The 12318-nt window shown below is 36.7% G+C and overlaps 1 protein-coding gene across 2 annotated transcripts; it reads right to left on the bottom strand.

The window, feature by feature from the left end:
* Nucleotides 1-273: 273 nt before the first annotated feature.
* pgghg (protein-glucosylgalactosylhydroxylysine glucosidase) lies at nt 274-10953 on the bottom strand. 2 transcript variants are annotated; one of them, XM_082159098.1, is made up of 15 exons: nt 10799-10953; nt 10024-10289; nt 9719-9929; nt 8577-9021; nt 7588-7634; nt 6080-6152; nt 5864-5995; nt 5679-5790; nt 4774-4846; nt 4252-4388; nt 2677-2810; nt 2089-2184; nt 1013-1110; nt 693-901; nt 274-612 (listed from the first exon to the last, which is right to left on the bottom strand). In XM_082159098.1, the coding sequence occupies exons 2-15, from the start codon at nt 10268-10270 to the stop codon at nt 539-541; spliced, it is 2088 nt and encodes a 695-aa protein (XP_082015224.1). In that variant the 5' UTR covers nt 10271-10289; nt 10799-10953; the 3' UTR covers nt 274-538. The 2 variants fall into 2 exon arrangements, with proteins under 2 accessions (XP_082015224.1, XP_082015223.1); XM_082159097.1 differs by having other exon boundaries at nt 7588-7724.
* Nucleotides 10954-12318: the final 1365 nt, after the last annotated feature.

Raw genomic sequence — 12318 nt, forward strand, 5'->3', positions numbered from 1 at the left:
TGTTGTATTTCAAGATTATATATATATATATATATATATATATATATATATATATATATATATATATATATATATATATATAAACTTAAAATACTGTGCCCAAAAGTACAAAAATATAGTAAAATCAATCATTTTGATAGGAATAAAAACAATTTATTACCTTATAGATTTTTTTTTGTTGCTATTTATTATAAAAGTGTTTGGTAGAAATCACCCAAATAAAACTACAAACTATGAGATTGCACTTGATTTTCAATCCAACTTTGGGTCCATTTTCTTTTTTTTCAAAAACCATATCAACAATTTTATTGTAAACAGATTTGTCAATATTTCCAGAGTATACTGTGATTCATGTAACAATTATAATATAATTCAAATATTTGGCATTTATCACACAACATTATTAAAGTAAAATGTGATTTTTTTTAATATACCATACAAGTGTACAAATGTTTTATTCAAGTGTTTATAAAAAAAGTATGAACTCTTCCAAAACTTGGAAACCCAAACACCAGACAGCCGTTAGTGATGTGGATCATCAGACCGGGCTGTAAAAACCGGGATTCACTCTCCGGATCTGACCGGGCTGCCGTGGAAACGTCACTGACTCTCCTGTGGACAACAGTCAATTAAAACCATTCATTTATTCTGAATAGCAAACACCATTCATCATATGTCTGTTAGTTTATTACCTGGAATAAGTGGAATTGTAGTTCCAGTATTCAGGACGAGTTCAAGAGCGAACGGCTCCTTATTCCCAGACTTCCTCACTGAAACACTCACTTCCGCACTCTTTACACACCAGTCCATCTTGTTGCCGAGATAACTCACTCCTCTCACGCTGAGAGCGTCGATGTCCAGTGGGAGCAGCGGAGCAAAGGTCAGATGATCCTTCTGCACTCTGTGCAACACAGGACAGGAACAACACACAACGTCAAGTCCAGATGTGTGTGTGATAAAGCCTCTCTCTCTCTCTCTCTCTCTCTCTCTCAGCTTGTAGTGATTTTGTCACCTGAAGCCGGTGTAGCCAAACAGCAGCGCCTGCAGAAAGCCGCCCATACCAGTGAGGAAGTTCACACACCCAGAGCCATCAGCCGACTCACTCCACACCTGCACACACACACACACACACACACACACACACACACACACACACACACACACACACAGAGAGAGAGAGACTGTAGAATACTGGAGTACTGCTTCATAGATATTGTGTACGATGTAAAGCATAATGCCTATTTATTTATTTTTATATATTGCTGTATGTAACAATAAATGTTTCATTGTTGTCACATAAACTCATTATACTGTATTGCATATTTAATTCTGTAATCATCTATGAACGCTTGTTTCTGCCACAGAATAAAAAAAGATAATTGAGTTAAAACAGTTTGTATCGCAATTGCATTAAAATTGTGAGATTAAAAAGTCAAATGAGATGAAAGTTTTATTTTTGTTATTCTGTGCCAGAAACAACCATTTAATGTGCAGTTTTGATTCCATTTGTGTAAAATTTTTTATTTAAATTGAATCAAGTAGTGTGTGGGATTTTATAGTCTATATTTTACTTTTATCTTATGCACCGCAGAATGATTTGGGTGTGCGAGGCACTATATTTTTTCATCGAAATTAAATTTAACATCAATTCATTTAAATTTAATGATTTGTGAAATATTATTACAATTTAAAATAACAATTTTCTATTTAAATATATTATAAAATGTAATTTATTCCTGTGATCAAAGCTGAATGTTCAGCATCATTACTCCAGTCTTCAGTGTCACATGATCCTTCAGAAATCATTCTAATATGATGATTTGATGCTCAAGAAACATTTTTGATTATTATCATCAGTGTTGAAAACCGTTGGGCTGCTTCATATTTTGTGATGAAAAAATTATTTTTATAAAAAAAAAAAAAAAGGAAGGATAAGTTTTCCATAAAATGTGCTCTGCTTGCAAACTTAATTCAGAAAAAGTGCATAGCATACCTATTGCATGTAGCAAGCAAAAATAAGGTAAATAAATAGTATGCAAATATAGTATGAGACATGCCGGCATCTGCAGAGAGAGGGGTGTGTCGTACCTGAAAGGGTTTCTGGATATTTTTGAAGCATTTCTGCAGAAGCTTTTGGGCTTTTTCAGCCTCTCCAAGTTCCAGCCACCCTAAAGCAAACATGCCCTACAAACAGACACACACACACACACACACACACACACACACACACACACACATTTATCCAACTTTTTGGATTCACAGATAATCATAGGCTTTATGTCGAAGGTCACATGAACAAACAGGAAAACAATTCTACTCTATTCTATCTATTGCTCTCAGATTTCATTAAAAGATCTTCATTTATGTTCCAAAGATGAACAAATAAATGTCTACGGGTTTGGAACGACATGAGGGTGAGTAAATAATGACAGAATTTACATTTTTGTGTGAACTATCAGCAAACCTAGCTAGTTATATTATTGTTGGCATTTTTATTTGATTAAAACATCTAAATGATTGCTCGCTCCTTTGAAGGCATCTCGAGTAAAACGGTCCTATATTTAACGACGCACATACTAAAGACCGGAAGCGATGCAACCTGTTTTACAGAATAACCCCCATGCAAACACGCATCCCACACAAAGCATGATGGGTAAAGCATAGTGCGTGACTTACCCACGTCATGGCTGGTCCGAGCGGATCTGTGACGGCCTCGTATGTTTCCAGATCATTGCGTCTGACCTCGGGGGTCATGGGGAGGGTCAGCGGGTATCCGAGCAACACCACGTCCGCCTGCTTGACTCGACTTCCTGTGGAAAATATCAAATGTAAACTTTTGCAAGAAATAATATTCAGAAATGGTGTCACATGTATAGAGCGCTGCAGTGATGATGTATTTTGTAAATTCGCATCACATGATTTTTTCTTTGCCTATTGGATTATTGCAGAAAATAAGCTCTGTGCCCAACAAAAGTGGTTGAAGAGTTTTGTTCATTGTGATCATATTCACAACTTTTATGAATTTTGAAGCCTATATACATAATCAGAAGAACAAAAGTCAAGTCAAGTCAAGTCAAGTTTATTTGTATAGCGCTTTTCACAATACAGATTGTATCAAAGCAGCTTCACAGTATTAAATTAAAATAATACAACAAAGTTTGTTTCAAGAGGAATTTATTGATTGATAAAATTAAATTAAATATCCCCAAAAGCTAAAGTTAAGCTATAAAGGAAGGAACTACACAACCATTTTACAGTCTATTACAAAACACTTTCCTCGAAAGTTTGAACTATACTAGTTTGCAAGAGCGCGATTACGGCTGTGAAAGCGGACTAGTGTGTAGATGAGTTTCCCTGTTCGTCTGGTGACGTTTAATGTCTCATTTAGACACTTGTTAGCAACCGGCTTTTTCCAAGACAAGTATTACCATGTAGTTTATATTGTAGAACGAAAGGTGAAAATGTCTTGATCTTGTGTTGACCACAGACCTTATTTCAAGCATTTACTAAAAAAAAATTAATCTTTCAAAAACCTATTGACTTTGAGACAAGGAAACAGGAAGTTCTAAAATGAACTCATTTCTGGGTTTTAGGACTCATTCCCGCAGCACTCAATTTCTGAGGTGTCCTTGTTAAAGGGATATTTCACCGCTGGAAAGATGAATGTGTATTTAAATTGGGTCATTTATGTTGTAGAAATGTGAAATTATTTTAGAAGTTGGTGCCTTCTAGACTGAGAAAAGCCAGAAAATGTATTTTTGGTTCATGTGGATGAAAGACTACAACTCCCAGAATGCACTTGCTTCGCTGCCCTACGAGGACACTCCCAAGCCACGCCTACCGGTTACGGAGGGCAGTATCAGGAGAAATGATACAGCTAGGCTACTAGTCGACTCGAAACTGAAAAGACGGCGTTTTATGGTGAGATCCCCCTATGGGCGGGATGAACACATGCGGGACGAGCTCCTCCTATTGGCTGTAGTCTCTCGCCTCTGGATAAAAAAGCCTCAGATGAGCTAAATGACCATTTTTGCGTCATCAGAGTTTTTTCCCCAGACACACAATACAGAAATCTCTCGTCTCAGGGGGACATGAGGGGGGGGAAGCACGGTCATTCCAAAATACTACCGGGTTTCTACTGATACAAAGCTTAATGCTAATCGGTGAAGTATCCCTTTAAGAAAGGTAAATCTGGCGTATGATTATAATGATTACTACAACATGAACATGATGCTGATGAGGGCGTCTTACCCTGCGTGTAGCCGTCAAACTCCGGGTGATACTTCAGTTCTGGGTCAAAGGGAATCTTGATCTTATCAGCAACGTCCTGCCATTCTGGAGGAGCCGTCTGCGCTAACAGGCCACACAACTCCACGGCAAACTGAAGACTGAACATTAGAGAGAACGAAAGACAGATATCTCATATCTGCTATATACCCTCAATATTCAGTGCAGGTCTGTGGGATTTGTTGGTTGTTTTATCGTACACTGGCTGAAAATCGTAAGTTTGATTGCCTAGAAAAGTAACAGCTCATCTATCACAGGATTCGAGACATCATTCACGTCTGTAGCATTAAAGGTTCAGGATTGAGTTTAGCACTGAGAGTCAGGGATTTGTTCGAATCCCTAAACCTCAGTATTGAGTGATTATGGACACACACACACACACACACACACACACACACACACACACACACACACACACACACACACACACACACACACACACACACACACACACACACACACACACACACACACACACACACACACCTGCTTTGGGCGACGGCATTGGTGAACACTGAGTTGTCAACAGTAAAGTAGTATTCATCAGGAGGAATCACACCTAATGGACAAACAAAACAAAACCACATAAAGAAGCTTTCATAACCATATCAAAACAAGACTGGATTTGGCAAGTTTACACTGGTTCTAATGTGGAATTTCACTTTGTTCATATTTATTTATTTATTTATTAATTAATTAGTGTTTATTTTATGCATTATACTAATAAAGTATAATAAAAAAAGTTAATATAATTAAATAATATTTATTTTATTATTTACATTTTTATATCTAATAAATAACATTTATTATTTACATTTATTATATCTAATAAATAAAAGAAATGCTAATATAATTGAATAATATTCATTTTATTTATTATATATTTATTATTTAATTTGTAATTAATACAAAAAAAAATTAAACCCTGAATGTACCATGAAAAAATTATTGGTGTAATATGATATAAATACAAAACATTCAGTTATTACTTCAAGTATCTGAATACATGCATGGCCGATGATGTTATAACCAGTATTGTTTTAGTATTATTTATTATACTATATTGTATAATACTATTATATACACTATATGAGAATTTTTTTAATTAATATTTTGAATGAGCTTTTATTTTGATATTTTCAGTTTTCATTGAATTGTTTGTTTATTTTAGTAGTTTTAAATGAGTAATTTTGTTATGTGCTTTTGCCAATTTATTAAGTTTTGTTCTTTATAAATATTATTGTTAAGGTTTAATTTAATTTAATTTAATTTTTATTTTATTTCCATTTAGTAATTTCAATGCTTCTACTTACACTTATTTCCGTTATATATATTAGTTTAGTTTTAGTTAGAGATAATAACCCATGATGACGGATGATGTCACTGTTCACCTTTGATATGGTACTGCTGGTCAGTCGGGTCCCATGTGACCCGTGAGACCCAGTAGTCAGCCACGCCCCACACCACCTCACTGCCCCGCCCCTCTGTGAACATCTCCAGGTCCTGTGATGGATGACGAACGGAAGATGCGTTTCTGGTACAGGTGTAGGAGTGTTTACGAGTGTGTCCTCTTTACCTGTGTGAGGTAGAAGTACTGCTGGAAAGCCAGAACCACGTCTCCATTGATGTGGACCTCCTGCTGTGCATAAATCTCCTCTGGACAAACGTCCCGGCCCGTTCCCGCACTCTCCCACGCAAACTTCAATCCCTGATTAAATGGGGAGGAAAGCTGTATATAAGAGTACATAAAGCTACAGATGATTCAGAAACAACACCCGGTTACCAACTGCACCTTGTAGCCCATCTGCTGGGCGTTTGCTTGAGCACCTTCTACTGTTCCCACACGGTACTCCAGTACAGCCCTGGCCAGACTCAATAGAATCTGTCTGCATCCTGCAAGACTTCAAGTTACGCCCCTTCAAATTACGTCATTTCAAGTTACGCCCACTTCAAGTTACGCCCCTTCAAGTTACGTCATTTCAAGTTACGTCCACTTCAAGTTGCTCACTGTTTTTTTCGACTTAAAGCTGCGCGGCACAGACCGGTCGGTGTATGATATCAAAGTACCGCGAGAGCGATAAGAGCAAACAGACAGTTCTGAATGCTTTTGAATCGCTCTCGCACGAGTTTAACATAAACAGAACAAACAGTGTTTCCCACACATAGACTAATTCGTGGCGGTGCGCCACAGAATCAACACCGGCCGCAACATATTGCGTTTCGTTATAAAAAAAATAAATAAAAAGTACGCTCGCTATTTAAAACACGTAGCATATTCATTCAGCTGCATTTCCTTTCCCTGCTCTCCCTCCGTCTCTCTGTCACTCACGCGTCTCTCTCACAAGCGATTTTTTGTCTCGCCAAAGCCTTATTTGATCGGTAAATGATGTAGATGACTGCTGCGCTTGCGATAGGAACGAGCAGAGAGAGAGAGAGAGAGCCCCGGTCGCGCGCGCGCGCGTCTTCAAACTGTCTGGCTCTCTCTCGCTCCCTCGCGCATATTAATCAAAATCAATTGAGAATTGACACGATGGTAAAAGATCGGAAGACCGAAGTTTCACGTGGAGCATTCGGATATTTTTTTTCCTGAATTACCGCTGGGTGTGAATTGTGCTATAAAAAAAACCTTAAGGATTATATTATTATTATTATTATTGAAGAATAATGATCTTTGGTCTTATGTATGTCATTGGTAATTCATTGTGTGTCACTGGTGTTACTGTCTTTTTTTTCTGTCACATTAAATAAAATATCACGTGACATGACAATTTTTCATCCATTTAATTCTGCATACACTCAAAAATTAAGATTTAAACTAAGGATTGCATCATTAGGCTACTTGATTTTAACTGGTTTTCAAATATTTTCATCATTATAGCAAATACATGGTTGCACAAATGAACTAACATCATTCAACATACTTTTAACAAACATGATTAAAATAAATAAAACAATTTCCTTATTTGCTGAATTATTATTATTTTTCTGTACCTCTGACTACATGTGCTGAATTTTTTTTTTTGAAATAATATTGAATAAAAACCTTTAATATATTGCCAAGCTGTCATTTATGTGTATTCATAAAGTCAAAGGGTAATCTAATAATGTGGTTTAAATGTTAAACTTACGACATTACTAAATGTCTCTATACGAGCTGGCATCTTGCCGACATCTCCTCATTTTGAGTTTGACATATCGTGTGGTTCTGTGTGATTTGGACAACTTCAAGTTACGCCCACTTCAAGTTACGCCCACTTCCTGTTACTCCCCTCTCTTGCAGTCCGCAGACAGACCCATCTCGCCAGACTGGGATAAAATAGAGCAACACTGGGGAACATCCACGTGTCCTGCAGGGGGAGCCAGAGAGCCAGAGTCAAAATATGGTTTTTCAAACTGAACGGGACCCAGTCGGCTCTGGCTGGGAGTCCATGCAAAATCTAAGAAGTTTAATAGAGTAAATGTGTTAACATAAGATAATTGATAATAATAATTTGATATGACTACCAATTCACTTTATTTCTAAAGAATGGTCAGAAATCATGAGATTATATATATATATTATAAATCGTGAGGTATAAAAATATATTTAAAATGCAATAATATTTCATAATATTACTGATTTTACCGTGTTTTTTTTTAATGAAATAGAATATTTTAAATATTTTAATTATTTTGTTTAATAATCAATACTTATGTTTTAGTATTGTAAACAACAAGCTGTCTTTACAATAAACCTGTAATGTTTTTCCCACACAGTAAATGCATTTTCATGCACAAATATATTTAGTTGTCTTTATATTTTAGGAAGGGGATCATCATTTTTCAAGGGGTTCCATAGAAGTTCAGTTCTGATGACAGCATTTGTATCATATTATCAATTATCATAAAAATAATTATAACTCGTTTATTTTTGTTTTTAAAATTGTGAGAAAAATCATAATGTAATGTAAAGTGAAATTCCCAATGCTGTACCTGATGAATTGTATTAAAGTCATCCTGAAATATTTTTTATGGCATATTGCAGTATTTATTATAAACGCATTAATCCATGCACATCTTTTTATTTTAAATTCAGGTTCCCTGGTAATCTTAAATCAAAATAACTTCCCATTCATCCTCATATCTCCTCTTCTCTGATGAGTCACTCACATGAGATCCACCAATACCGAACCTCAACCATCCAATCAATTCCCCATAGACAAAACATCCGTTTTTGAAGCCGTTTCACTTATACGTCACAATACAGAAGAAAAATCTCAACTTCCGTCTCATGCTGACTTTAAACTCACCTGGTCCCAGAACACATGCCCGAGGTAATCCTCATCTTTGCTCCCGTTTGACAACCCCCCCGGACTGATCCCTCCAAACACAAACGGTCCGTTCGACTCCTCAATTGAAGATGGGAATGAACTGAAAAGATAAAACATGCAGCCAATCAGAGCCCGGTTCAGGGTCTCGTCTCCCATCACCTCAATGCTGCTCCCCTTCCAGAGCTCCGCCCAACTCCTGAGGTGGGAGGGGCGTAAGTCACCAGTATCAATAAGCCCCAAACCAGTATCAAAACATGATTTGGCGCTCTTGTCGCTCCCAGCAAGGGCAACCAGGAAAACCCAGCTGGACTGGCTCTGGTCGGGCGGGAGGGTAAGAGTAGATGCGATGGGCGTCCAGATCAGGTGCACAGATGGACGGGTTCCTCCAGGAATCTCTGAAGAGACGGTCTGTCCAAAAATATGCCTGAGGAGAAGAAAGAGTCTGATGACACATGTAGTGTTTATGTGTGTTTGACTTCATGCGGCGCTGCACAGACCAATCAGTTTTATAACGTGAATCATCGAAAAACGAGTACTATGTAGAAAGTAGGCGAAAAGTAATGGAGAAATATAAAGAGATTACGTCATTTGCCGTGCATCAATGGAGTGGGCGGAGCTAAAGAGCTCTTTTGGCGTGATTTGTTCCCTGCAACTCTGATTGGTGGACTTTTTGTACAGCATTATGGGTAATGTAGTTTTCCACCACAAATTCCGCTGTTAAACCATTATTTTTTAAATAAGTTGAAATAATGCAAACAGATGGCTTCAAACAAAGCATATACCACTGATTAAAGACCTCTGAACTCACAGTAGGTCTGTCTTTAAACATTTTAAAGTTCGTCATTAAAAATCAATTTCCCTATGAAGAAAATGAAAGGAGGTTTTACTTCCGGAACCGACTGTTGCGCTCTATGGCGGTGAATCACGTCACTATGAGAAGCAGAGAGCGTATGTCTTAACGGCTCTGTTTTTAAACTCTTCCAAGACTGCAAATCTTGCTGATCGGTTAAGTCCAGCCACAGCCGAAGTCGAACACACCAATTGCAATTAGGCATGCAAATATATACAAAAAAAGAAGTCCAATTGCAATTCAGAATGCTAATATCATAAAGCGGATGTACCTCCCACCCTTGTAGTCTGCTGCATTCTGGAAATCAATGTCATCACTTTGGGGTTTGAAAGAACTCTCTAGCTGAATCGTGATTGGTTCAGCACTGGTTTCAAAGCGCTTAAGGAGAACTTCCGTGACCAGAAGATTTGATTGCTGTCGGTGAGCGTACAAAACCTGAGTGGCCTCGAAACGAGGAGTGACCACGGTATGAGAGAAAATACCTGAGACAGAGAGAGAGAGAGAGAGTCTTGTAGTATATGTTTAAATGAAGTATTACATGTGTGTGTGCGTTTGTGTGTTTGTGTGTGTTCTAACCTGTGTGCATGTCTAACTTGTACGTGTGTCGTCCCACTTCTGCCGTCTTCACTTGAACTGCTAGTGGACATGGAATGTTGCCGCGGTGACAAGTCCCGCCTTCACCATTATAAACCTCGCTCATATGCATAATTGAATCAAACACTCTCCATCCCAGCAGCCCGTTGACCAGCGGTGGCATGAAGCGAGGGTCAGAGGGCAGAGAGTCAGAGGTGAAGATGTACGGGTCCACAGGGTCAGAGGTCATTTTGGGGCAATTCTGCCGTCTGGCAAAAGAAAAACATATGGAAAAGATGGAAAGTGTAACTTAGATTTTGTCAGGTGACAAAAAAACATAAAATAACAGTAAAACTGAAAATTATATCACAAACAGAACCTCATGGCTATATCAAGGTCAGCAAATCTCTTAAAATATCATTATTATGGTAATTTTCCACTCAACATTTAGTTATAATTATTAAAATGATGCACAAAAATCTATGCAAAAGGCATTCACATTCTTTCAGAATTGTTTGGGGTCTTTTTCTTCTTTTTTTACATAATTATGTGAGTTTTTTACCCCTATACTTTTACTATATAGGTGCCTTTTAAACCCGTGACAAACTGCACTTTGATCACCGTGAACAAAATAAAAGTTTTACCAATGCAAAGAAACAGACAGAGGGAGCTGAGATCTCACTCTATCCTTTCAAATGACTCACTTTGACTAACCATCAAAAGAATGATGTTACTCATTTAACAGAAACAAGTTTTATGATAAAACTTTAGTACTTACTGATGTATCAAACATTAGATGTGCGTCTCTAGTCTCGTTCATCAAAGCGGACGTTCAAAAAAGAAGAGGCGGAGCAACAACACGTCACTGGAAAGGGCGGGGCATTGCGCTCGATCAGCGTCTCTGATTGGTCAGGTACGTGGCTCTAAATAATAATTCCCAAAAGGAGGAATATTAGAAACGGCTTTCTAGTGAACCAATGTCTCCAAAGAATCCTGCGCTATGATACAAAGGCCGCCTTACTATGGCGATTTGCTTTTAAATGGGTCATATCATAGTTTTATGATAAGTTGTTTTTCTTTATTTTTTGCTAAGGTTCTTGTCGTAGTTTAGTTCTGCATGACTACAGAGCTGTTTCAGTTGTTGTCTGAAACCCCAGGTAAGAAGCCTGAGTTGCTTCTGGAGTGAAAAGCAGTTTTCAAGTAAAATAAGGTCAGTGGTTAAAACACAACATCCTGATTTTCAATCTTTTAAATCTCACAGACCCCCAAATATGATCAAATTGAAAAGGCATATTTTATAAACACTCAATTCATATACAGAAACATTATAGAAATTTTAGTTTCTATTAAGTTACATTATTATATATTTTCCTACTCACTTTAGTAAATCACTGTTAAATGTGTTATGTATTTATTAAATTTTAATCTAATTTTATATAAAAAAAATAGAAAAATGTTTTGAATTTAGTTTTTTTCATGTCATCACATTGTTTAGAGCGTAAGAAACAAATGGTAAAAAAAAAAACTTTTTGAAAAATGATATTTTATTCATACGTTATGCTATGTCCTCTGTAGTGGACACCAGGACTCAGTTGTTTAAAAAAAAAATGACATGAAATTATATGTATAGGCAATAACAATGGGATTTTTTTTTTTTCAATCACCAATAAATGTTGGGGTTTCGGGATTTATTTTAACTAAAATTTGTATACAGATGATTCTCAACTATGTTATGAAAGATATAACGGAATGAATTGAAGCACCATTTACTTTATGCAATATGTGGGTAAAATGGCCAAAAATGTATATTCCCATTTAATGCAATGTGTCTACACTGTATCTAATGTGCACATTAATGTGTTCTTGGAGCAACATTTTAATGAAAAAAGAAGTGTGATAATTGGAGTAATAATTAGCAACATTTTTACTAATAATATCTGATATTTCATAGGAATATTGATGTATGACTTATTTCCATATTCACTTGTTGTGTCTCACAAAATGCCTGATAAACATTATATAAGTCCTGATGTCTCTACAGTGGACATGTATGAAATCAATGCCCTGTTCTGTAACAAAGTCATTTTTTAATTTGAAACCCCCTAACGTTTTCCTGAGATGTTTGATTATGAAATACAATTTGAAAAGTATTCCGATTTAAATTATAATTACACTATATTATCATATTTCCATAAGAGTGCTACATTGCATCACTAAATTAATGTCATTGAATGTGCTCTACAGGTTGTGACATGTATGGTGTCAGAGAAATTCACTAAAATATAATGTCCACTACAG

The sequence above is a fragment of the Leuciscus leuciscus genome (genome assembly GCF_965113295.1).
Source record: "Leuciscus leuciscus genome assembly, chromosome: 25".
In the NCBI taxonomy this organism is placed as follows: domain Eukaryota; kingdom Metazoa; phylum Chordata; class Actinopteri; order Cypriniformes; family Leuciscidae; genus Leuciscus; species Leuciscus leuciscus.

What these genes read in the sequence shown, in the direction of transcription:
- pgghg (XM_082159097.1), bottom strand. Translation starts at nt 10,270, where the DNA reads ATGACCTCTGACCCTGTGGACCCGTACATCTTCACCTCTGACTCTCTG. An exon ending in CTATTTTATCCCAGTCTGGC is followed by an intron (nt 6,153 to 7,587) that starts GAGATGGGTCTG and finishes ATTGAGTCTGGC; the next exon opens with CAGGGCTGTACTGGAGTACC. An exon ending in TACAATTCCACTTATTCCAG is followed by an intron (nt 613 to 692) that starts GTAATAAACTAA and finishes TGTTGTCCACAG; the next exon opens with GAGAGTCAGTGACGTTTCCA.